The sequence below is a fragment of the Mugil cephalus genome, chromosome 5 (genome assembly GCF_022458985.1).
Source record: "Mugil cephalus isolate CIBA_MC_2020 chromosome 5, CIBA_Mcephalus_1.1, whole genome shotgun sequence".
NCBI classification, from domain to species: Eukaryota; Metazoa; Chordata; class Actinopteri; order Mugiliformes; family Mugilidae; genus Mugil; species Mugil cephalus.
In genome coordinates, this window is record NC_061774.1 from 4,734,086 (window position 1) to 4,762,062 (window position 27,977).

Genomic DNA, 27,977 nt, shown 5'->3' on the forward strand with positions numbered 1-27,977 from the left:
TACATTTCGTCTGAGCACCGTAGAGTTGTTTAGAAATGATTCAGCTTGTCTTTTAAAATTCCAGCCTTGGAAGGCTTCAGAATAAGCTGATGAAAATTTATCCAAATTCATGCACATGGGGCCTTTAAATCTGGCGTTCCAGCCAAAACACTGTTCAGGTGAATCAAATGACATGTTTTAAACACATGTTTTGGTGTGTAAAGATTCAGAGTGATGCTGCGGATCAGCGACCAACAGTGCAGAAGGCAAAGCAGCAAATTTTCCACTGCAGGACGGTGACACGTAGCAACCTGTGAGGGCACCCGCCTGTCAATCACCGCAGCGCTAAACTGCACAATTTTAAGTCTTGATAAAATTCTTACAGGTGAAATTTCAGCCCCGGTGTCATGAAAGATGAATTTATCTATGAAACCAAAACTCTTTTTGTAGGCTGAAGACATGGTAATTTTTATTTATTTATTTTTTTTGTAAAATTGACTGGCTTCATGAGAAACCACTAGTGGTCATTATAGGAACTGCAAATTTTTAGACCTAAGTTTTTATTATATTTGATTATTATTAGTAGTATTATTAGTAGTAGTAGTATTTCACCACTAGTTAGTGTGAGGCTTCACACATTTAATTCTCAGGGTTTACTGGGATTGGGCCATTGCTGTTTACCCGTGACCTTAGTTTTTGCGTCGTGTCCCGCACCGCTAGCCCCAACTGGACCCCCGTTGGCAGCAGTTTTAGCCGACTCAGCATGTTGAATCCGTGGAGGAAGTTTGAAGGGCATCTTTCATCTTCATCTCATCTGAATATTCGTCTCGTTTCCTCTTTTGAATGGTGAACACAGACTGCTGCCACCTGCTGGTATAAAGAGTTATTACCTCTCAGGCGTGCTCAGAGCCGCCATATCTCATTCTAACACTGTCAACTTCACTTTCCTTTTCAGTCAAAACATGACCCAAAGCAAACTATTTTGAGGAATTAATTTTTAATGTGAGCAGTGGTAAAAGAAGCACTTTTTATTCACGGTCCCAGTTTCGGGACATGTAAACTAAAACAATGCACGAGACCAGGCAGGAAAACGCTCGCACATATGCACACACAGATCTTACTTGAACTTTGCAAGAGTGCAAAACTGAGTGTTGGTCTTGAGAGAACAGGAAACGACTTCCCTCCTCCCCCTCCAATTCTGCCCCCTCCTCCCCACCGTTCCTCCCCTTCCTCCCCCTTCTCCCTCTCCTCCCTCCTCCCTCCTCTTCCAGCACCACGCTATAGCAGCGAACTAGGCAGGCCAACTTGCAGAGTGCAGCTCAGCCTCGACAGCGGCTGCTTCCTACTGGGGGTCTTCGGAGAGCATCGCACTCCCATGTGCGCTGCCGTGCCCGTTGGATGTTGAAATCGCGCCGTGCGCCTCGCCAGGAGCCACCATGTCCAACCCAACCCACGACCCGTTCTACTCCTCTCCGTTCGGACCCTTCTACAGGAGACACTCGCCCTACATGGTCCAGCCCGAGTATCGGATCTACGAGATGAACAAGCGGCTGCAGGCGCGCACAGAGGTGAGCCGCCCGGACGTAAACCGCCGCACGGTCCCGTCTAGGTCGAAGCACCGGTGGGAAGCGTAGCGGGCTGGGGTGGTCCGGTACGGGGAGAGGAAGGGAAGGAAAGAGAAGGGATGCAGCCGCTGGATAGAAAGATGAGCCGTGGGGGTCCGTCCATCAGGACATATGGATGTGATGCCAAAGTGCCAAACATTCCTGAGGTGAAAGTAAACCGGCTCTAGTCTGCGCTGCAGGAAATGCCCTCCGCTGAAGTGGTTTGTTGTAGTTATGAGTCCTAAATTTTACATCTTAAGTTTTGAAACGCTGATTTGTGGAGGAGGCGCTTTCACGTGGCTAATTAACCTGCAAAAAATTCATGACTTTAGTGTCACCTGAGAGACTCACCTGGAGCAGGAACAACTGGTAACAATCGAAATGTAAAAATCGGCTAAACTTTGCATCAAACATATTAAATAATTGTTAAGGCTTTATCTGACATTATACTATTATTTCAAAATGTGACATATTTATAAGAGAAAGTTATATTTTATAGATTTAAATACTCTAAATGAAGACTAAAAGACTGTTGAACTAAGCTTTACAGACTGAGGCAAAGTAGCCTTTTCACTGCATTTAATATATTTGCATACATTTACATATTGCCTGTTTTTTTTGCATATTTGCATACTGTGTCTGGGTCATGGAAAAAACCCACGAGTTTGTCCAGCAAGGGGAAGACTTTCTGGTCCAACTGTTAAAGCAGCATATTGCATCTGGAGCTTCACGATCGGTCACCGTGGATGAAAGTCAATGAAATTGGCCATGATTGCAAACATACGACTGCATGGGGTGAAATTAATTTCACATCAGTTTGCTGATGCTTCAACTCATTGGGCGCTAAGCGTGTGTGGAGCACGGTGTCACTCAGACTGAACCTTTGGTGATCCCACTCCGAGCTGTACACCAAGCATCTGCATTCAGCATCTGTTTTTTCCGTGGTCACAAATGTGCAAATCTGCAGATAAAAAGTTCAGCGACGTGTCACGTTCTGCTCACAGAGCGCCTTTAGAGGCACAGGCAGAAGCCGAATGCAATTAAAGAATGTTTTAGCATCCTAGCTGTCCAGATTTGTGAAAGACTGTCACGAGTCTGATCATTTATTTTGTCTATAAAGTGACAGCAAACGGCAAAACTGCATATCTCAAGTTCCCAAAGTTAATTCATACTTCTTAGAAAAGTCTTGCTTGGTTTGATCTAGAGTCCAAAATCCCCAAATATTCAGTTTACTATCACAAAAGAGTGAGAAAACCACAACAAAAGTAGTAGTAGTTTGACCTTATTTATTATTCTCTATAAATCATTCAGTTGATTTCCAATTTTAAATAATCCAACTTCTCATTGCTTTTTAAAGCTTTATGGTTTGAATTTGATTCCAGCGAGATGCTGAGAAGCTGAAACCAGTGAATTTAACCATATTTTTGATTAGTTATTTATTATTTGCCTCAAAGATTCTCTATAAATCAACGAATTGATTTACTGTTTTAAAGAATTCAATATCTACTTGCCGTTTGAAGCTTTTAGCACGAAATTTGATCCCACGCGATGTTTGAAACTGAGGCGATCTTAAGAAACACATGAAATGACTTCTTGTGCATGCTTTTTTGGAAGTGGCTCTGAAGGCAGCCGAGTTACAGCCGCAGCTCGCAGGAGCGGTGCTGACTCCTCTAAAGAGGAACTTGCAACTTTAAGCAGACCAAGGCAATGTTGCTGAGATGCAACGGCCCAGCCCGATGCATTATTCATGCGGAGTGGTCCAAGCCCCAGTGGACCTCAACTCCTGTACCACACATGCTCAGACACCGAGAGCAATCACCGCGCACACTCTGACGCGCACCATCTCACATACGTGCACACGTACAGTATGTACACTAAACGTACACACAGATGGGTGCTATATTTGTGGTAATTCCAGCCCGGACCTAATACCCATAATACACATAGACGAGTTGCACGAACACACAAACACACATTATAAAGACACATGACAATTTAGTCCATTACCTTCATCTCCTCAGACTAAATTATATAATTGCATAATAATATAATTAGTTTTTTGTTCCCGTTGGTGTTCGTGGCATCTTCTTCATCATTTCCTTTCTCTAGCGGTGAGAGTGTATAACACGTCTTCTCTTTAGAGATGTGGTTATTGTTTGATTAAAATGCAGGTGGTGGATATAATGAGGAAGAAGTGGTGTCCTATAGCAGGGAAATAAATGCCTTGAGTTTTGTGATTTGTTTGCATCCAGATGTGGCGTACAGCTCGGTGCAGGCTTTTAACAAAATTATATAGTAATTATCCCTGTGAATGCAAAAACTGCTGCCGTCATTTTACAAAAAAATAAAAAATAAAAAACACGGCCGCATGTGGTGAAGAAAGAAGACTGTGAAGAGGAATCTCCCTTTACAGAGGTACATATGAACCATATTGCCTCCTTTAATAAGGCAGAGAAGCTGTGTAGAAATATTAAGCATTCCTCTTGAAGCAGACTTACTGGAGCTGTTTACTTCCTGTTAAGCGAGGGTAGCTGCCGGTCCCTTAATGATGATGCGTGCCTGAAGGGTCATTCTGCTGTTTCTTTTATCATCGAGCTGCTGCTCAGTCCATCTAACTTTAAAAAGTCAGTGCACATTTATGAACAAGACCTTGCTGGAGTCAGCCGGGGTCAAGCTGAAGTTGTTACAAAATGGGAAGTTTGGGATGTTTCTCTCCTAAGAAATCAAATCAAATCTGGTTTTCATTATAAGAAAACATCTGAACAGTCCTCATGGATGGTTCCTTGAATATTTCATCAAAGTTTTGCTACTAGCAGCTGTTGCATATTCCTGTTGTTAAAAGCTAAGGTTTCTTTACATTGTTAATTCTTGTATTGTCAAGTATTCAAAAGTTGTGACTCTTCGGTTTGTAATAAATGTAAAATAATGAGCATAATGCAGTGTCGGTAAGGATCTTGTATTTTATGAGTCATACATGAAGGAATATATTATTATTTTTGTTGCTAAAAAGTCTTTTCGACGTCTTAAGAAAAAACTGTTCCATATTATAAATTGACATATACAGGGGTTAGTACTGTCCGCACCAATCCAATGAAGTGTAAGGGAAAAGGAAAAAGCTATCCCACACTTCAGCAGCTGACCCAAAACTGACGCGATTTTCTGGAGCACATTTGTGTCACACGTTAGAAATCAAAGCGATTTTCTGAAAATTGAAAAAAAAAAAAAAAGGACAATAATAGGACAATATCAGCTAAGCAGGATCATTTTGTGTTTTTGGAAATTAGGAACGCTTGTGCTGTTTTGTGTGCATGTGTGTGTGAAGCTACTGGATCGATGTTGTCGCTATACTTGTGTTGACACAGTCCAGCATCTTCTCAGAATTCCACCTAATTCTTGAGAGTAAGAATATCTCAGAGCGTACTTTACTTGGTGCTTGCTGGCAGACCGTTGACTCGCTGTATCTTGAATTAAGCAGATTTTATTTATTTATTTTTTTACTAAGCCTCAGTACGACACCGCCCTTTTGGAAAAACGTGTTGAAGGAGTCGACTAAAGTTGGCCCTCTGTTTGCAGTTCTTTCATTTGTCTTATTCATGAGTGTGCTTTTGAATTTGCTTGGCTGGTGGTGCAACTGCTGCTCGCGCTGGCAGGCATAGGACTCAAGGGTTCGACACTTGGAGGAGACTTACTTACCTCGAGAGGAGCCTGTACGAGCAAGGAGTGACGCCCGTAGCCGAAGCTTAGTAACAATTACACAGCGATACAGTATTCTACTTGACATCATGTGCTGTTGTGGGAGGAAGAAGTTTAGGTGTGAAATGCCTGTGCCGTTGTAGACCGTTACGCGTAAACTCTGATCATGTTCTGTGCGTTTTGTTATTGGGGGCACAGTCTCCTATTAATGAGTTTGTTTCCCACATAAAAAAGTATTCTGTCTATGAGGTTTGCATGTAGGTGGGGAGGCTACAAGTGTTGTGTAGGGCTGCAGTCGATGCTCACTTTTATCAGTTAATCAATTAATCAGCTGGCTAGGACACTGTGAGAAATTCCCGACTCAGTTTTCCAACACTAGGTCCAACATTCAGTTTGCAATCAAAGAAAAAGTGTCGTAAATTGTCGAAGCTGTATCCGGAATATTAAAAGAAGTGATTAATTGATTTTAAAAGTAGTTGCTGAATAGTTTTTATTAAAGATTGAGTCTAATCAAATAACCCTTCCAGCTTGTACTGTAATGATGATGGCGTTAGGGCTGCGGCTAATGGTTATTTTTTTTTTTTTATTAACGATCAATCTGCAGAAATCTCTCTCGACTAAAAATGGTCAATTGTAAAAACTTTCTACCACCTTTAAGTCGTTGTTTTGTTGAACCGATGGACGATGCTTGGTTTGAAAAAGACATGCGGCAGGTGAGAAGATGGAGCTGAATATGTTACAGCAAATGTTTGTTTGTTGTAAAATATAGTAGTTATAAAATAACTAAAAATAATTTCCATTTGGGAATATCAGTCGACCGATCCCTTCAACTCTACTACAGGGATTATGATGACAATTATTGTTTGTGTGTAATTATTTTTGTTTTGATTAATGTGTAGACAGTTTTCTTGCTGAATCAAATATGTTTTAGTTGAAAATAAAAGTTCTCAGAGCTTAATGTAATAAATTCAAATAGATTTTTCAAATTTTTTTTTTAACTCACAGCTTGACTCCAAGTTTTAATGATTATCAAAACAGTTACTCCTTTATTTCCTCCTTCAATATTGTGACAGGCCTCCACGCAGTCTCCATTAGGCTCATTAAAAATCAGGTATTTTCCCTTTTTAAGGCAGACGGACAGTTTTTAGTTTTTGTTCCTCCTCAGTAACAACCTTTTCACCTGGAAATAAGGACGAATGAAAGCTAACGACACCAGCAGTCGTGTGTGTTTGTCGGGGATCAGCGCTCACCTTTGAACTGATAACTGTGCCGCAGCTAAAACAGTCCTGCTCCTGTGATGAGCCGGGGTCTGCTTCTATCCCAACCTTATTACCTGCTCCATTCATACTTATTACCTGCCTGGCTGTTTTTCTGCACCGGGCTGACTGCTATCCCATTACCTTCATTTTACACAATGTGAACCTGCGGTGACCCGACAATCTAAACAGGCTTTGATGTGGATTTGATGCTATGCATACGGTGTGACCACATTGTTTCTGTGCTGTCGCCAGTGGGTGTTGGGGGGTGGGGGGTGGGGGGGGGGTTGTTGCAGGCCTCGGTGCACGGAGGCAGCTGGGATGATTTGTGGGGGAATTTGACACTTAAGCGTATGCAAATGAGGCAGCGGATTAACATTCAGAGGAGGAGCTTGCTCGACCTCAGCTGGTGTAAGGCCATTAGCATAGAGGACATTAATATTCAGCGGCAGAGAGCGGGGACACAGAATAACACTGTAAGTAAAACTACAACACAGAGGCTGAAACAGAAGGAAAACAAAAGCATTTTAATGGAGGCACTGTAATAATACCCACAGGGCTGTGTTCAGAAGCCTCTCTGCCGCTGCTGCTGCTGACAGTGGGTCTAATGGTCACACTCTTCCTCGGCGGATAGACATGCAATCAGTAACAGTGATTGGCAGGCCATTCATTGGATTCTTGTGTCTATTGCACATAGTTAGTCTCATTCTCATTATTCAAATGGGCCCACAGACCTGACTCATTGGCTCCGCTGTGGAACTGGAGGAACTGGAGTGTTCATTATGGCAAAATGCCTTGTTCCTGTCAGGAGCAAAGTGGATCTGTTCCCATCAGCGCGACGTGTCAGATTGACATGAATAGGCTTATGATGCGGAGGTCAAGTTGGCACTGAGCTACGAGGTTCACAGAGAGGGATTAAAGATGAGCCACAGAGAGCCCACCAGAAGATTTCCTTTAGTGAGAATTGACCTTCACGTGAAGTTCTCAGTTCACGTAGCGACGCCGCTTAATGCTTATTTTTATTCCAGTTTTCCCAAAGATTGGTGTTCAAATGGTTTGGTTTTATGACTCCATAGATTTAATTTAGTTTATTATTATTAGGTACGTCAAACAGAAGTTGCGAACGATCAAGTTTGAGGAGGTGGAATGGGAACATTTTGGGTAATTTTTACACAAAATGCTGTTGATCAACCATGTAGTTGTTTCCGTTCTTTTAGATATCCATATCAGAAAGCTTTTTCAAGCCAAAAACAATATATAAGCCCAGCCTAAATCAGAAACTCCATATAGATGCTAGTTTTCCTTGAGGTGAATGCAAAAAATCCACTTACATATGATAGATTTGATTATCTCAGAACAAAGATGGCAAACATTGCCGGAGCTCTTAATTATTGTGAATTTGCTTCTTTCCTTTTTCACTATTTTCATAACCCTACAGAGATAAAAAAAAAAAAAAAGCTGATCAAGTAACCGACATATTCATTATCATATTAATTGTGAATTTGCAGTACTAATCTAAAATTAGCCCACATTTGTGGACATTTTGCATTAACTGCATCACGTCTTTAAGCCGCATCTCACATGGTTTCTGCCAGTTTACGATAAAACCTTTGCTGATCAGAGAAACTTCTGAGCCCATTTAAGGACGTTAGGTCTCACTAAAATCTATAAATACTCTGACATTTTTGTTTATTTATTTTCTTGTGGCGTATGTGTGCGAGACTGTCTGAGAGTAATTACCAGAAAGGTGTTGAACATCTTGTTGCCCTTATCTGAACCATTACGGCTGGATTTATCTAGCATCAGAGAAAACAAGCCGCTGTAGGTGTCACTTTAAACCTTAAAATGTGAGTCTACACTTTTTTAAATAAAGAAATGCCTTTTGAAAATCAGTCATCGACGTCCTCCACACGCTGTAGACGATCAGATTTTTCTTAAAATGTAAATGTTTAGGTGCCAAAGGCTCAGTAATAGAAATGTTCTTTAGCAAGATGTAATTACAGATTGGGACAATTATCAAATACGTTGCAAATTAAAGATAATTTTTATTTAGACAAACACTGGTTACATTATGCTTCATTTATTCTCCCTCCCACACACGAAGCCACAAAACAATATAGGAAAAAGCCAAGTAGCTTAAATAAGTCTGCGCCATTTGTTATTTACTCGGCTCGACTGAGTTAAAAAAAGCATCATTATTTATTTTTCCATCAACCGAATCTCTAATATATGTTGTTGTTGTGATTCACAGCCGCATTGACAATGAACAGACACCTGCTTTTGTGGACCTGTCGCTCGGAGCTCTTACATTAAAAACAAAAACATTTTATATTTTCATAATGCTTCCAGTCAGTGAAAGGACTGCTTCCCCTAGTTTCTCCCTGCCAACAGCCCCCATGCGCTAAATTAAAGAATAATACGTCTAAAAGGTGAGCAGACCGACTGAGAAAGTAACCTTGTCTTGAGAAAACTGGTCAGAGCTGAATACCTCTTGCCTGTTTATCATTTTATTCCTAAAAAAGCAGCTCATTGGTGGATGCAAAAAAAAAAAAAAACCTGGCTTGAGGTAAATTCACTGTCCTGTCATATTCTAAGTTAAGGACGAGGGTATTTAATGTGTGTTTATACAGAGCACCGTGGTTTTTATTAATCTGCAGAGGAAAAAAACATCTTTTTTTTCCTCACATAAAGGACCGTCAATCAAATATATCCCAAGAGGACGGTAGTGCTCTCATGAGCCACTAAGTTACATCTTTAGAGCAGTTATAATCAATTTTTAATAATAAAAATGTATCACATGACAAATTGAAAAAGTACCTTGTAGTGATGAGCCCGAATTTATTATCCTGGAAGCCAGACAAACTTTCCCGTCCACAAATTCTTTTTGTGGAAGTTTGTCTGGAACTCCTTTGTTGGGAAGTGATTATTCAGCAAAGATCTGCCGGGCTAATCAAATCATAGTGGCGTGCTTTATGAGGTGATCGATTGAGAAGTGGCAGCAGCATAGCCATCCACGTCATCTGAGCGACACAGAGTTGAATTTGTTCACAACAAAACGACTCCAATTGGTTGTTGGACTATCCAGCTGCATGTACAGTTATTTTTTTTTTCTCTGTATCGATTGAAATGCTCCTGGTGATGAAATCCAAATTGTGTCTTACCAGACCAGACTAATAAGAATTAAGCCTGGATACACTAAGCTATGAATTTGTAGCTCTTTGTGGCTTGACAACACTACAGTGGCAAAAGCTTTCCGCTTTGTTTCACTTTCATAATGTAATTTTTAGTAATGTCCACCAACTCCCTGGACCTACTTTGCAACGGAAATCATAGAAACACAGTTATCCGTTAGCTGGCAAGCTAGCAGAGCTGGAGGTTTCCCATCGAAGGTTGGTAGTGACCAAAAACTGAGCTAAAGGAGCTAAAAACTGAGTAAAAACCATGTAGCCACAAATACAACTCCAGTTGTCCTTAATTACTGCTGCTGAACATTTGTTAAGTCAGACCAACTTGAAAGGTTAAATATGTGAGTGTTGTGTCCACAGCCTGTTTCTGCTACTCCCTTAGCGGCCGAAAACAAACAAAAAAAGTGATACACTAGTCATTAGCCCTGCAAAACAAGCCAATAAGACAAGAAATCCTTGAAAATTGTTTCAGAATCCACAGATATGAAACAAAAGCTCACAAATGATGTCAGCGCTAATTAAACGTTCAAATGTACCCCGCTCTTCTGAACTGTCCTCTTCGTCTGTGTCCTTGAACGAACTGTTTGCTCAGCCACTAAAAACACAGAGCAGAGGGAGACCTTCGGAGGGAACCATGGCCGAACTCTACCTCCAGTCCTTTCCCTGAAAAACCTTCTATGGTGCATCATCAGTAAAGACTATTTTAGAACAAGCCTTGAGAAATCAAATATTCATTTAAAATCAGATTTTCATATTCATATTAAGTCCCGTTTTCCCTCTCAGTGTCAAATCACTCATATTTGTAGATTACTATTTAAGTAGGTTTCTTACATTTAGTTCAGATATATTGTAGAGTTAATTGTAGTATCTTAAATTGCTGATTAGTGTAAGCCTGCACATATTTCCTTTAATTATAGGGTAATTTAAAAGTAAAAATGCATACATATAATTACTATATTTTGTAGATAATGTTAAAATACTATTGTACTATGTTAGAAAAGGATTGGGGATATGTATATCAAGTCTAGTAATGTCATGCTGCTCATGGGATGCTCTGAGAGGATGTTCTCAAAACATCACATGAAGAATAAAAAAACAGGTCTCTGGTCAAATCATGAGCGTCAGTCACATCCAGCAGGATGCTGGGACAATGGACCCACCTTTTTCCTGGTCCTTTCCCATGGTTCCTTCCAGGCTGCACTGTCGCTCAGATAACAGTGAAGACTGACGGGCCTGTATGTCCTGTTGTTGTCTGTGTGCGAAGCTGTTCTGTCCTGAAAAGTAGAGGTCACAGATTAAAATCTTACACTGGAACAACTCTGAGTTCAGTTTTTGAGTGTTTTTTTTTTTTTTTTAAATTAAAAATTAATTTTTTTTTGCTAACATTAGCATGCTGCCGTGGTCATGGCAACAACAACGTGCTGATATCTCCATGTTCAGACATATTTTTGGATGTTAGCATTGAAATTACTCACTAAATAAGATAGGGGACTGCCGTTCGTTGTGCTGGATTTTCGCCAAAGACTCAATAATGGGGTTAAATGAAAAGTTCAGCTTTTCAAGGTGACCTGAGGTGGGCATTATAGACACTATTATGTATAATGTCGAATTTCATGGCAATTTAATCCAATCAGCAGCCGTTGAGCTATTACAGGTTACACCAAAGTACAGAATTGTCATGAGTCTAAAAAATGGTCTAAAAAAGTGTAACGCATTTTTGTGAAAATCTTGAGTCCACCGAGAAATTTGAGGTGAGCAGCTCGTCCTCTCCAGCCCTGCATCTAACAGGCTGACTGTGGTTTTCCTTCATGTTCCTGTAACATAATAATATTTTAAACTTTGTCCAGTTTTATATGTGCATGCTTGGTTAACACATTGCGACTGAGTGAAATGCTTCTTATTAAATTCACGTTGTGGTTTTCCAGTTAAATGCTTTTAGTGTGAAGGTGCACCAGTGGGAAATGTTTGGTTTGCATTAGCAGCAATCTGTTGACTTTAGTCTGATGGCGATTACTGTATTTATATCCGCCGCATACCTGTTTGTAGAGATTGCATTACCAGTGAGTACATTTTTTTTTTCAGGAACATCACAACAGGCGGCTGGTTTATTCTAATGGTAATATCAGTGGACCATAGGCCCAGTCACCACCTCATTCAGAGATAGACAGGAAGTTAACATACATGTATTTAAGTTAAAACCTAAAACTACTGATTTGAGGAGCATTTTTACTTTAAAGAAAATCCCAATTTTAGCTGAATTATGACTGCTGTTCAGTTCATTCTCCACTGTCTCCATCTTTATTGCCCTCATCAACACTATTAAATGAAGTGGAGGTGGTCTTCATTTTGCATACAACCTAGCAATTAGCTGGACAAAGGAGATTTACTTAAATCCTTTAACACTGATTCACATTACTGGGTGCTTATTACCTCACAGTAAGCAGTGTAATCCCTGCTATATATTTAACCAAAATATTTCAACCTAATATTTCATTGCTGAGCAGAAAAACAGTTCAGCAGCAGAGAGTGTGAGCGCAGCGAGGGACACTGTACTTCAGGTTAGTTACACCAGCAGCCAGGCTCTGCTCTGCTGTGCACCGGTTTCTGGCTGTTTCGTCATTTTGCTGATCAGCTGTTTGATGTTTTTTTTTTTCCCGTGAGATGAATTATTCGGAATAAGTAAGCAGTGGACTAGACAGTTTTCACCTGCTTATTCTTTTATGCTTATTAAGTCAGAGAACACTTGCTGAGCACTTCTTTCGCAACCGTGTCTTCCAGGCATGAATATGAAATCACTCTTGGCTTTTATGCATGCATGCATGCAAATGTCTGCCCTGCCGAAGTGTCACTGAGCAAGTCACTGAACCTCAGAGAGTATTGCACTGTGCCTGATCCTGACCTTTGGCATCCTGAGAGAGGATTTAGCTCTCAGTAATGTTTTCGTCTTTCTTATATCATTCTTATACTGAAAGTGTTGGTTTGCAGTGCTTATTTTTTTAAATTAATCTCATGGTCATAGAACTGATCCAAACGAGTCACTTTCACTCGGGATCTTCCTCAATATAACACAGATAGATATTTATGTATTTAGCCCGCAAATGTTTTATTTTATTTTATTTATTTATTTTTACAAAACTGTCTAACCTGTTTTAACTATTTAAATGGGACGATAAACCCACCAAATGGCCATAAAAGGTTAACAGATGAGTCAAAATAGTATTTTGTCATTAAATAATAGAGCTGTTTAAAGAGGCTCAGAGATTTGAAAGGTCAAAGTCTATTGCTGCATGAGATAACTTGACAAGTAGAGTTTTATTTCTGGCACAGTTTCACCTTCTTCCAAGGTGCATGGAGGAGGAGAAGAGATTTAAAGTGGTCAAAACCTCTGCAACATTTGTAGTTCATAGAACTTTATAAAAATGTTTATTAGACCGTATGAGGCAACAAAGTATTGATTGAGACTGAGACACAGGAATGAGATTACATGATGTTCATGTTCTTCACATTTACACTATTTGTGTATTTATGTCCAAGGAGATGCTTCTGCAATTACCACTTATTGCCATAGGTGTCGCCAAAGAGAATGGAACGTACATCTTTAAGTTTTTCACTTTTAATTCCAGACATTTGTACTCTAATTTGTTGGTGAAATAAATGAAAATGAAATCTACGTTACAACTAGATAATGTAGGAAATGCACAAACTTAATGAAAGAATGAGGCCATTGTGAAAATTAACATTATCCTGTGACATATTAGAAAATCAAAGCTGCATGTGACTGAATTACAATGTATTAATTATCACACCATTTCTGAAAGAAAGCGGGGTAAACACGGTAACATGGTAAAATGACCCCATCTGAAGGCAGCGTAAGGCCGCTGGTAACGTGCTCTGTCAGTGTGATCCCATTCAGTGGCCAAATGAGCAACAGGTGAGGATGGGTTCAACGCAACATTACAGCAGAGTACATTCACAAACTAAACATTATCAGTAGATTTGATGAAATCCAGTATTGATCGGGTGTCTTGCTCGGCAGTGGCAGGAAGTGTGCCGTGTTGATTGTTTATTGGCCTAATTAGCGCAGCAGAGGGAAATCCGGGCTACACGGGTAGAATACTGTTATTGTGTCCATGCCAGAAGCTGCATCCTGACTTTCCCTTTGATTTTAATTTCTCTTGAGTACGGTATCTATAATTTTATTTTCCGGCTTTGTCATTCATGCGTCTCCTTGTTGCTTTAGCATTTTCATCCGTATTGATGTTTTTTTTTTGTCACTAAACACGGTGCCCCTTTCTTGTGTCTGTGCCAGTGATATTGACTTATTTTTGTTTGTCTTCACTGAGATGACGCATCTTTCAGACTGTTTGGCTTTTCAGGGTTTTTTGTTTTATTAAATGTATGTGCAGACTTGTTGATGATTGTGTTTTTTATTTACTTAATTTACATTCTCTAAAGGCATCTCTTCAATTACCCTGTTTTTTTTTTTTTTTATTTGTTTTTTTTTTTTCCCCTCATCAAGAGTCTGAAGATATTCACATTATAATTACATTACAAAGGGAAGCGGCAGATCTTCTAATTCAGTGTTTCCCATTCCGGAGGTTGAAGGTAAATCTGATTAAATCAAATCGAACACATTTTCCTGTTTCCTGTACAGCCAAAGTTTATATTCTTTTTTTAAAAATTCGGTTTGAGTTGTTTTAATTCTCAGATGTTATGAAATTTGACAATGAAGGAGCCATGTGTTTGTTTTCTATGGATCCTCCAAAAGGATGGCAGTAAATACTCCAACTCCAAGAATTAAAACTACCTCATGTAACCACCTTAATCAGGACAGACTGGCCTGATCAGATTCAGAGGGCTGGTTTAAACCTTTGATAATCTGTTCAGCAGGGAAATATCACGTCCTTGTAACTATGTAAACACTTGATCCCATTGTTTCTTGATGGTTGAAGTAAATCTTTCTGCGCAGGTTGTGGGGCAATAAATACCTCATCAGATCATTTTGTTTAGCGCCAACCTAACTTGACCAAGGACACCTCAGCGACAGAGTAATATTGCCGCTGCTTTTGGAATCAATCTTGAAGCCTTATGGGTGAAAGCCAGCCGTGCCTCTTCTTTTTTCACGTTTCCTGCATTAAAACAGGAGACATGTGACGCCTTAACCACAACTTTAACCCTCGCTGCAACATAGACTGTGGCATCTGAACAACTTCTATGGCTGGTAAAGTCTGACACTAAAACAAAAGAGTCAAGAGAGAGAGTGGAATGGGAAGGGTGCCTAAGTAAATTGGCAGACTTGCAATTAAACATGGGAACTTCTTCACTGACTTCATTTATAGGGAGAAAGTTCATTCCTGGGGAATGTGCAGTGGCTCTTCAAGGGCAATGACTTTTCTCCCCGCTGCATTCATTTCTCTTCATTTGCATAATGCTTGGCTGGTGGCTGTACGGCGGCCAAATGCAGCAACATGTTACATCTGTACTATAAAAAAAACAAAAAAACAAACACTTAAGGCCCAAGAGGATAAACCTGTGTTGATATGCAACATTAATGTGCTCTGGATCTTGACTTGATTAAGGGGCGTTGTTTATGCCGTCTAAAGGAGAGTTCTTTGTACTTTGTTACCTTAATTATCTTATTGACTGCATGTTTTTGGATTTGTTTTGCTCAGAAAATAGCCAGCCAAGTCCATTTAGGACAGCATTACGTAATTTAATACAATTATTTGTATTACAGTGCAGTGCTATACATGAAAATGGTCTAGTTAAGTACTAATTGGCTTGAATTGTTAAGAAAGCAGGACGCAATACATTTAAACCCCTGAGTCCAGCTAACACCGACATTATTAACTTGTTAATGGCTAAAATTACCAGTTATCACACTTTGTATATAATAACCTGCCAACTGATTGATCGCTCAGATTTTTTCAGTACTATTTCACGCATTTCAGACAGAAACTCAATTTACGTAGGAGGGAACGTGTCCTCCAGTCAAGGTGCTTCCACAAACCTTAAGAAAACCACAACAGGGCACCTGAAACGTGACTAAAAAGAAGCATAACTTCTATTCGATGGCCTTCACTGTACAATGCAAACAAACCTTGCCAAAGCACATTTCTAGACATGGTTGCTTCTGTTAAGTTGTTCTGCTCCTCAATAACCCGAAGCTGTTTGAATCTTTGACAGCAGTGAAACTTTCTTGGGCCCACCAGTCAGCTGTGCCACATGGTATTCAGGAGCTGAATGGGGATTCAGATGTTGATAATTCTCCAAGGTCAGGCTCCAGACACGCCTACACTCTCTGAGGCTTTTCTGTCACAAGAGGCTGAAAGCAGCAGTGCAGAAATGCAGACTAACAAAAGCTTGCTGGGAAGATTGTTACTGACATATGTGAGCAAGGGAAAACAGTGGTCGTCTCATAAATGGGGGCATTAAGTCTCTCTGCACGAGGTGAATGTGTTGTGTATGTGTGCATTCTCACGCTCAGAGAATCTTTTTATAGGCAGTGAAACTTTGTGTCATCTGCCTGTCCATCCTGTATGCACATTTCCCTCCGCGAGGACTTAACCCGTAGCTCTGTTGCTATTTACCAAGGATCCTCCCTATGCTGTCCCACCAATCCTCTGGATTTCCTGTAAATCCCTGGGCCTGGCCAGCGCTGGTGATTTGTGGTTGGCTAGTGGGCAATTGACACATTGATAAATCCCCCTCAGATGGGGTACGATCCGTTTGAATCAATAGAGCCTTATCGGCTGACGGCCGTCACGGATGCGACCATGTCGGTTCACCTCGGGTCCCTCGGAGTCGGCCTGATTTGTAGCGTTTGACAACAAACATCTTCACGCCACGTGGTTCGTCAGAGAGTCCGCGGGCGTAAATGAAGGCAGGACGTCGTCTGTCAGCGAGCGGCGGCGGCGGAGGGGATGGGAGACAGGCAGCGGGAGGGAGGTGGATATGAAGACAGACAGGCGGGGATAAAACAAAAACAGGCTGATAGGATATCGGAAGACGGAACAGTGCAGGCTTCGTTTCTCACAGTGAATATGTGTCATTTACCATTTTTAAAACCTGCTACCAATCACTGAATGAAAGCTGCTAACATTTCCCCGTGAAGAACACTGCAACTCTCCCCTGTGGTAGTTTCAGCTACAGCCAGAGGATTCATATGGCGTGCATCCACTGGCTAGGCTTTAGCTGTTCTCCCGCCTGCCTGGCTCCGGTCCAGCTTCTCCTCTGCCTTTAGATCCGGGCCAACCTGGCCGCTCCATGGCTCAGCCAGCCACGTTTCACTATTTGGTGAGAGGCCGGCCAAAAGCAGCCTGAAAGCTCCAGTTTAGAGGATTAATGGTTACCATACAAAGTTTTTTTAATTTTTTTTTTATCAATATAATGGAAAAGTTTTGAGCAATAATTAGCCTTATTAGCGATCATTACTAAATGGGTATTTTATTTACAAAGTAAGTGATTTGGAGGCGCGCAACAATAACTGCCAAGTCCCATTTGTTTGCTTGTTGTGAAGGTTTAAACTAAACACTATTCATGTGCATGAAATGTGCTTGTTATTTTCAGATTCCTCTGTTGTCTGGGTGGGAGGCTTTTCGACAGAGACACAAACTAAACCATATGATCTATAGCTGAACCCTGCTGGGCCAAGCCGAGCTAATGGAGACGAGACAATAGACACGCTGCTGTCAACTGTGCTCTTTGTGAAAGAAATGCTCTTTTTTTTTTAAGGGGAGGATGTGTTCTCGAACCAAACATCAGTCAACTGCCAAAATGATCTATATTGAGTCAGAGCATAAAATATTATTTTGTGAAAAGGTTCGGTTTCAGGAAAAAAAAAAAAAAACTTGACAAAGTGAAGGGAAAGGCAGAGAGAGGAATAATTTGAAAATTATGGTAAAAGTGAGTGTACCCCTGTGGAAAGATGAATGTTTAACTCAGAATGTGCCGAGGTTAACCAACACTCCTCTGCACAACTGAATGAAGGGGATTTTAAGAAAGACGGTGCTCTGTAAAACAGGGGAAGCTTAAGTGAAACACTTTTCATTAAAACAGTGAGAGGAAGCTTAATGAACACCGGAGTCCGTAAAACAGAGTGATGGGAGCCCTCAGGATGACAGCACTCGAAAAATTGATCTCCAACTCTAAATCCAGGCAGTTTATGTCAAAACGGGGATCATGCTTTTATATCAAATCCCCTTTTAGGAGCAGTTCAACACTTCAGAGTTCAACAGAGTCGTTCAGGTGAAATCCAGATAATTTCCTGGCACCAGAAAAGTTTTTCATTTCCTGAAATTAAGAGATAAATCTTATGATAATCAGTATTTCATAGCCTATAAAATACTCTGTTACTAGTATGACATATGCATTCAGAAATACAATTATTTTACAACATCTAGTATATGTTAAGTAAGTAAATTACCTTTAGCTGTGTCTGTTAAACTTATGCTTAATTGATGACATATTTATTATCCATTCAATGGTATTTTAATTTCTGTGGTGCAGACATTATTCAGATCCTTTACTTGGAAATTAATAGAAATATAATTATGTTTGTTTAGATTACTATTACTTAAATTACAAAAAAATAAATCTACTTATTTTATTAAAAGTTATAAATACAGTTGATTGTTTGCATTTGTGTGTAAGTAATGATTATTTTATTGGGAATATGATTGTTTGGTTAACAAAATTCATCACACTTACAACACTTGGTTAAACCAATAGTCCAAACCTCCAAATTATTAAGACAGACTTAGAAATCTTAAAATAATTTAATGGAAAAATTGCAATTTTTCACATTCGATAGCCTGGAAATGTGTAAATGTATTCAATTAAAAATAACTTGCAGATAGGGTGGCACCTTGTGGTTAGTTCTCATGCTCGCTGCATGTTCTCCCTGTGTCTGCATGGGTTTCCTTCCTCCCACCTCCAAAGACATGCTCGTTAGGTTAATTGGTGATTCTGAATTGACCTTAGGTGTGAGTGTGAGTGCGAATGGTTGTTTGTCTCAGTGTTAACCCTGCGATAGACTGGAGACCTGTCCAGAGTGTACCCCACCTCTCACCCCATGACAGCTGGGATAGGCTCCAGCAACCCCCGCGACCCTAGTGAGGATAAGGTAGTAGAAGATGACATGCGATAACTTGCAGATAAATTTTCTCACAATTAACTAATTAACAGTGATGACATAACATTGTATCCACTCTTCCGCAGTTTGTTTACAGTTTTAATTGATAAAGTTACTCACGCTTAAAAGCCCTGGAGCAAAGATTAGAACATTTCGTTGCGACGTGCAGTTGGTGTAAAACTGTGCACGAGTTGTGCTTTCATTACTGCTTTCATTTTGAAAGTGTAATGCTGACACGGTCATGCGCAGGGGAACTAAAAGAAAACAAAGAAGAAAATGTCTTTTTTATTGTCTATATATGTCTTTCTTATTTTTTTTCCAAGTCCATAAGGACACAAGGTTCATATCAACATAAGCTCACAAGTTATATAGATACTGAATAATATATATTTTTAAAATATATTTGTAAGTTTGAAAGTGGGTATCTGTACGCTCTCATAATTACCATTTCAACACACTACTGTGTTGTTGGTATAAATAGCCTTAAAATTTTCTACATTAAATTAAAACGAACTGTGCTCTCCTGTAGGACTTTATTAAAAGTTAAATTCAGCAGGCATAAAATTAATTGGCGGCCATTTTTAATAACCAATTCATCACTTCTAAAGCGCCAAACATCTTCCAGTTGTAACTTCTAAAATGCTGATTGATACCAGATCTTAGAGACTGTGCAGGAGTATTATGCTAAGTTTATCGGTGTGCTCATGGAGCTACAGAGCCGTCGTGTTTTATTCATCACTGAAGCTTTTGTGAAGCATCAGTTGAAAGAGTTAGACCATCATACAGCCGGGGATGCTGTAATATAAATGAGCCACGCCGATGCACTGGGTGACATTTGCTTCATTATGATGAACACAGGCCTCTGTAGTTTATTTTAGAGTCACTCCCACATACACTGTCCTGCTGCCTTACAAATTTACCACTGCACTAAACGCGTATTAATCATTGTCTTGAAATATGCAAAAAATACATTATTTATTTTGGTTAAAGTAATGTTTTCTTACAGTGGCCAGCAGCCAAGGAGAATTGCAGGACTTATGAGAGCATATTCAAACCATATATTAGTGTTAATATTAACCTGTTTATTAGGATTAAACTGAGCTGAGTGATGCAGACAGAGTAGATACACTACTACTGCGCATCTAACGGTGAGTACTAGTATAGGAGCAATATTTCTTCAGTTGATTAATTAAATATATTAATAATAAACTGAACCATTCAATTTTAAACTTTTAGCCAAAAACGTTCTGAAAATAACACATTTAAACATAAAATCTAATAAATGCACAATTTCTTAGGTGCCCGTTGCTCCGGGAGCACGGTTCTTGCTTTGGGTGTGAAAGGTCCTGGGCTCAAATCCCGGACGAGCCCTTCAGTGCAACCTTACCTTAACCATCATTAAGGGAGACTTTTTGGCGTAGTGGTTAGAGAAGCACCGTGGGACAGAAGGATCACAGGTTCACATGGCTGAGGAGCCTAACATCCAATTCTCCAGTTTACTCCCTAGGTGCTACACAAGTAGTAACCCACTGCTCTGAGTGTACGTGCTGTTGTGTGAATGGATGGGTCAAAAGGAGAAAAAGTGATTTCCCTAATACACTGTAATTTTACCTATTTATTTTTTGAACCTCACGATACTGTTAAAATCAGTTCTTAAGAGTTTTGCATTGTTGACCTAATAAGAAAAGGCTTTGTTTACTATTTTATGCTAATGAGTGGCACAGAAAATGTTGAGTTGTAGACTTTAACTTCAGTGGCTACTTTCTGATCATAATCATAAATGCAGATGTTATTATTTATCTGCAGAAGGCTGCTTACACCGAGAGTGTGATGTTATTGATGATCTCTATCATTTTATTTTACATGTTAATGTGCTACTATTAGCACCAGGGAATCTTTGTTGCGTTCTTGTCCGAAATACAGCGGTGACTTGAACCAAGACAAAACTCGCTGTGTGTATGTACGTTGCTCTCTTGTCATTTTGAGGTGTGAAAGTCACAGCTTGTGCAACACGACAGTGCTGCTGTGCTCGTCCGTTAAAAAGTTTTACATATATTTTTACATATATATAGTTTTACATGTATTTTATTTTTTAGGTATTCTCTCTCTGCGTGGTGTTTTAATCCCAACAAGAGTTTTATATGACCTGAATGCAACATTTCACAGCTGCCACGGTGTCTTATTTGTCAAAGGAGCTGTTTGCGCTGATGTTTTTTTTTTGTTTTTTTTGTGTATTATTAAAAATAGTTTGAGTATAGGCGTTCATTGTTGAGATTTAATGCGTTCACCTTTCACTTGACTGTCAGTGCTAGCGGTGCCTGCCCTGTCACGGTGCTGGATTATGAGTTGACTCAATGTGAATGCTGAGCAGCGCCATAAGTCAGTCTTGATCTCGCCCTGTCTGTTTGGTCCTGGTGTGTCACTCTTCTTTGTCTGTCTTTTTGAAATAGATGTATTCACATGACACCACACACATGCTGGCTGTTCACACCTGCTGATTCTCACAGTATGACACAGTCAGTCAAACACACACACTCCAGCAACCAACAGGGCATTTCATTTCCCAGTGGACAGATGGCCAGCGGTGTGTGTTTGACCACCGCATTTTCCATTTCACTTAAAAGATTTTCAGGAAAATATTCTTCAGTGTTTTAAAGGGAGACTTTGATGCTGCTCCGCCGTCTACGCCGGCAGCTCATTCTCGTAAAACACACACATTCATGTATCAGTTTGTTTTATGGTTTTGCTGTGAGGGTGTAAACAATTACTCTGATTGACCCAATGGGAGCGCCGTAATTACAATTCAACAGTTTCTCGTGAAAGCTGATGTTTCTGGCACAGCTGTTGTAGTCTTTAATGAAATGTGCAGCTCTGGTGCATTTGGGCGAATGTTGCCCAACATTGAGAGGCCATAAATTACTGCGACTCTATTTATTTATTTATTTATTTCAAAATTCAATTAAAATATTCCTTTTTTTGTGTGTGTGTTTTATTGAATCAATAACAATTTAGGTAATTAATTAAAGGAAGAAAAAAGGCCAAACATTTGCTGTGTCCTCAATCTTCTCAGCTATGATGACTTGTCTCTGTATAAAGTTCATACATATATTTATGACATTTATTATTATCCTCTTGAAATGGCCTTTGTTTACTCTTTTATGGTCCAGAATTATTAAATGATTAATCGAAACAACTGTCTGAACAACAATCAGTGACTTGTTGATACTGGTCAGTCAGTTTTTTAGCATTAAAGTTGGAGATTGAACAGATTCCTGTGGGAAATGAAACAGATTAAATGAAGCTCTCTCATTAGCATAAAGGTCTATTTGATGTGTTTTATTGTGGAGTCTCAGTTCCCCTCTAGCTCCTGATCAGATATTGATTGACCGGCCGGTCGAGGGTTAGGCCACGTCCTCTGCATCGCATGTCTTCCTCTCTGCATCCAAATCATGGTGTATGAGACACGCTGACCCCCAAGGTGCTCCGGTCACCACTTATCGGGCTTGACACTCCTCGATGGTGACAACGCTAATTGTCAACATCTGGGAAGTGCCTGCCGTCCCTCATCCCAGCGCAGAGTGAAACGTGGTGATCTGTCATAACCTGTCAGAGGAAATTAGCATCAGTTGAACGTCGATGGGTTGGTGGGGTGGGGGGGAAGGGGGTTGTCCCGCCGACATTATCAGGGGTTTTTGTGGGGAGGGGAGAGAGGGTAAATGGCTATTAGAGGAGTAATTTCAGGGCAAAGGGATTTACATGATTGTGCTTCCTCAAAGAGCTGCGGCCCCAGCTGTGATATGATGAATACTGCATGTATTCCCCAGTAGATACAACAAGAACAACTACTGCTACTACTACTACTGTTACTACAACCATCAATCAGTATTATAGTCTCACAAACAATACTACTGCTACATCTGGAAATTATTGTTGCTTGCTACTCAAGCTAATGATTGTCACTACTACTATTATTATTACTACTTCTACTTCTTCTACTACTACCAAAGTCTATACTTCTACTCTAACTACTACCACTACTACACTACTACTACCATGCTCTCTATACTACTACTACTAAGCTCTCTGCGCTGCTACTACTACTACTACTACTACTACTACTACTATAACTATCCAGTATTATAGTCTTAGTTCTTGTTGTTACTAGTACTGTTACTCAAGCTAATGTAACTATACTACTACTACTACTGCTACTACTAAGATCTCTATGCTACTACTTCTACTATGACTGCCACTACTACTACTAGGCCCTCTATGCTACTACTATCACTATTACTACTACTACTACTACTACCATTACAGTGATTAATACAGTAGTATTAATACTATATCCCTTCCATTTTTGCTAATACTGCTACTATAGTCCTTCTACAACTAAAAATGTGAGAGTAGTAGTAGGAAGATGTGGTAGACAGTTGTGCTTCTATTGCTACTCCTACTACTACTACTAGTAGTAGTGCAGTCGATTACTTTTTTTTACTTTACTTTTACTTTTGTTACTTTTTCGACTACTATACCACTCACTGCACTTGTTACTATTACTACAGTAATAAGTGCAGTAAGCAGTAACCTCTGCTTCTGCTTCCTCTACTACAACTACCACTACTACTTTTACAACTACTACACTGATTACTATTATTGTTATGATTACTACCTCTTCTTCTTCTTCTTCTCTTACTGCTACTTATAATAATACTGTTACTATTGGGATATTACTGCCACTAACATAACAATAAAATAATAACCTTCAAACACAAATATGTTACTTAAATCACACAAATTTGTTTAGTGTTAACTGAAAAGGAAATAGTTATTAAAAATGACTAAACTATTGTTGTCTTTACACTTTTAAAGATACAAACTCAAGTATCTTTGCCACGTACCCTGCTGTGAAAGGCAGGAGGAGCAGTGAGTTATGAAGCAGTTGGACCTCGGCTTGTATTTCAGACTCACAGGAGCCTCAGGCAGGGCTCTCCCAAAATCCAGGCTGAAGAAAAGTGAAGGGTCTTACCAGGCTTTGGTTTTATATCAACCCGCGCTGAATGTTTCACCCAGCGTAGAGCATCTGCTTTATTAAAACATGGCTTCACACGCTAATGCTTTAATTCTGACGTTACTTCAGTTTGCTTTTGTGGCTCTGTTTTACCATTTGCACTCGGCTGTTGATCGCGTTTCAGGACTGCGGTTTAAAAAAAGATCACAAAGTTTGTTTTACTGAACTGCTGACCTCATATATGTTCTTTTTTTATCTAGTCTCGTAGAAACTCCTGCACACACACAATATCTTTGTCTTATCAGAATGAATCAATATTGAATTTATGTAAGAAAAAAAAAAAACAACAAGAACAGCACTGTGGATGAAGGAAATTCAGTTGCATACTAATCTGAAACAACCTTCTCTCCTTTGAGAAGCAGTGTATCAGCCGATCATTATTATTGAAAATACATAAACAGTGTTGTTTAATAAAATGACCTTTGACTCTGTTTGTCCTCCAACAGGAAAGTGACAGTTTGTGGTGGGACGCCTTCGCTACAGAGTTTTTCGAGGAAGACGCCACGCTCACGCTCTCCTTCTGCCTGGAAGATGGACCAAAGAGATACAGTAAGACATGAATAATGCAGTCACCTCATTAGTTTCGTTCGGAAATTCAGAATTTTGTTAATATGGCCATTTATTACCCATCTATTTGAAGCCCATTAGCGCAGGTGAAACTAATCATCATTTAGACGATAGTTTCACCTGTGTAGTTGCACCAGCTGGATGTTAGCGTGTTTGGTGTGAGCCCTACGTCGGGCTTGGCTACGTCCAGGCTTGTGATAAATACTTCCCATCTAAAGAGTGCTAGAAAATGAATTTAAACAAATGCAGAGACAATGAAATGACAATGAAAGTAGTCAGGCTGTGAAACTGGACTCTACAGTAAGTACAGTAGGTTGCAAAGCACAATGCCAGTGAGCCGCCCTCCTCCCACACACTTATTCCTGATCCGCAGGCATCGAAGTACAAAAGAGTAATGAGAGATCGAATCAATCCTGTGGATACTGTATAACTGCAGTATGTATTAGACATTTGCTTTTTCATCAGCGATTTCGTTTTCAGTGGTGCAACAGGTATTTATTCCGTGTAGTATATTTTAAGGCCGGCTTTGTCTCACGACTGACTGTACCTCCAGCTGCTACTTGTGTCTGCTTAGATAAACAAGTATAGAAACACTCTCTCTCTTACTCTTGTGAGCAGTAAAACTGGGTGTTATTGATAAATAATCATTATTTTGTTACAGTTTCACAATCAGTATCTAGACACTCAAAAAGGAGGTCAAAGATTAATTTATTTATACAGAAAAGTGCACTGATTTTAAATCATAAGACAAATCAGATGTACTTCTGTTCAACAGAAAAATTATGTATCGTGGTTTTCAACATGTAAGTAGTTTAAGCCCATTCATAGGGATGTCAGTGTCCAGTGTGTTAGTGGACATGAAGCACGAGCCAGCATTATGTTTCACTGAAAAATACCACCTTCCGGTGTTCGGACACCTTTCTCTGTGGTGTTCATCATTTCTTTGCTTAACTTTGCTCTGAAATAAAAAAAATAAAAAAGCATAAAAGTTATGTGGTATTTCCACTTTGCTTTAACCTACCATGTGTTTTTCTAGTTAAGATTATTAATATTCCGAATTTCCAAAAAATGTATTTGTAACACCTCCCAGAAAAAATACTCAAAAAAAAGTATGAACTTGTTGAGTAAGAGAGACTTTTCCAGTAAAGATTTGTGCCACTGACTCAAGCGTTTCTGCATTCTGTTCTGCTGAGGCCCTGTCAGTAAGAAAATTGGTATCTCTCCGTTTGCTAACAATAGGTTTCTCTCTGCATGTGATTGCCGCACATTGGTGCAACTGCTGGTAACCTCTTTCTGAAAATTTCATCACAGGCCTCTATTGTGGTTAGCACTTTTTAAATAAAGATGCAAGCATAAACTGCAGTTTTGAAAATGGGTGAATTATTGGGTATGGCTTTATTGAGACACACAACGTCTGCTTTTGTACGAGATCATAATGGCGATGTTTCGTGACAGCGTGGCACTTCTTACCTAGAAAGATGCAGAACAACCTGTTATATCATCTGTATTGTATAAGATTTGTTTCCAATAGGCCACAGATCTCTTTAGAATGGATGTGATTCTTAGGTTTAAGCCTTTTTCCAGTTTAAATATATGGTTACGTTTGGCAGATTTACAACCTTGTGCAACATGTGCACCCCTCCAAATGGTGTCTTCATGATAGCAATGGGCCCCACCACCATAAATAAATACTGGATTCTCATACTACAAACCTGTGGCATCCTCAGATTATCCATTACACTAGATCATGGCCTTGTCAAAAGAAAACTATGAATATAGCTTTTGAACCGTGTCACAGTTGTTACTGTGGGAATCAGTCAGTCAGCTTCTAAAGAAGAGTTTAACAAATACAGATGTTCAGTTTCTCACTCTCAATTTAGTATGAAGCTGGAGCCAAGAGGAGCATTAACTTAGTTTAGTGTAAAGGCTGTAAGAGGAGGAAACAGCTAGCTCGCCTCAACTGTGTCCCTTAAAAATGTTGGGATCAGTTTAGCCGAGCGCCGAAGATCTTTTTCCTCTTCTTCGTTACAACTCTCTGAACTTCATTAAAATGCCGTGGCCGCTTGTTCTCACGTTGCTTCTAGTCTTATCCTGTTTGTCACAAAACAGTAACAGCACTCAAGTCCACAAAGAAAAAAAAATGCTTTAGAGGTGCTGGAAGGAAAATTTGGGAGAGAGACAGCTGAGCTTCCTCTTACTTTTTAGTCTTTTTAGATTAGTCGAAGAAAAGAAAAAAATGTATTTGTTTTGCACGTACCTTGACAATCAGCTCCCTTTTATTCACTTGTTGAGCTCAGATAGTGGTTGTTTTTAATTTGTAATATGGGGATTTTGTTGCTTTGCTGTGTCACACTTGAGATTAAGTACCTTTGACTTAGCTGGTCAAGAAAGAGAAAACAAGACGGCTCAACTATGTCGCCCTGGTGTTTGGCAAGTTACAATGGGAACAGTTAAGACATTTTGTAAACACACTGATTAATCTGATAAGTTTTCCAATCGAATCCAGTTTATGAGCAGATCAGTTCACTGGACAATTCACAATTCAGGAATATATATATATACATATGTGTATATACAGTATGTGTGTGTGTGTGTGTTTCCCTTGCTTTTAAGCATCTGTCGAGCATCTCCTCTGACTCTCGTAAAGTCGGCAAGTTAGCCTTAGTGCTCGGGCTTGTTGATTATTTGCACTTTGACCTGAAGAAACATCGTCTGCCTCATGATGTTCAGCAGCGAATAACAGAGGCTCAGAGGCTGATACTGAGTTTGTCATATTGTTCCCTCCATCTCATCTGCATAGGTTTGTGTTTTGATATCTGAAACATATTGAATATCACAGAGACATAGATAAGGACGTGCTGCTCTGAAATGAGAAGATGTGCGTGTGTGTGTGTCTGCTGTGTTTTTGTGTGTTAGAGTGTGCGATTCAGCTCACTCATGGAGGAGGAAGAGAGAGAGAAAGAGAAGAGACATGCAGCGGAGGATTGTTGTGAGTCGGGCCCCGGTTTGCTTTTCAAATGTAAAAATAAAAATCCCCAGTGGTGTAGAGACGGTAACCCTGTTCCCCCGGGAACGGGAGGCTTAACACCATGGCGATGATGACTCACCGCCAGTTGCAAGCCTTCCTCGATTCACATTCAGGTGCGCTAAGTTAACACACATGCGCACACACGCGCCCGAAAACATCATCCAGGAAAAATCCACCTCCCTCGTTCAGCGGCAGATCTGGCGCTAAAGAAAATCGAAGAATCGGAAACTAATTTTGCCGTCTGTCTATGCTTTGCGTTGCCCGTTATGCACACAGCGCACAGAAAATAGCCCCGTACGTTATATAGCATCGCTCACTAGACAAATTTTCACTTCTCTGTGTTCTGTCCTTATTTTTAGATACAGAACAGCTTGCTAGACTTAACTGTCTTGCTCAGTGAAACTTAAATTTTCTCAGGGGAGAAATTCCTGTCAACTCAAATTAAGTGACTCATGCTAACA

The 27,977-nt window shown here is 39.8% G+C and overlaps 1 protein-coding gene across 5 annotated transcripts in view; it reads left to right on the forward strand.

The window, feature by feature from the left end:
• Positions 1-1,260: 1,260 nt before the first annotated feature.
• The window catches only part of ldb2a (LIM domain binding 2a), an 86,360-nt gene continuing 59,643 nt past the window's right edge, over positions 1,261-27,977 (forward strand). For 4 of the 5 annotated variants that reach the window (XM_047585220.1, XM_047585221.1, XM_047585222.1 and 1 more), the window contains exons 1-2: positions 1,261-1,547; positions 24,368-24,470. In XM_047585220.1, coding sequence (XP_047441176.1) covers positions 1,416-1,547; positions 24,368-24,470 — 235 coding nt within the window. In that variant the 5' untranslated portion in view covers positions 1,261-1,415. The remainder of the gene's footprint in view (positions 1,548-24,367; positions 24,471-27,977) is intronic. The other variant, XM_047585219.1, reaches the window with a different exon arrangement.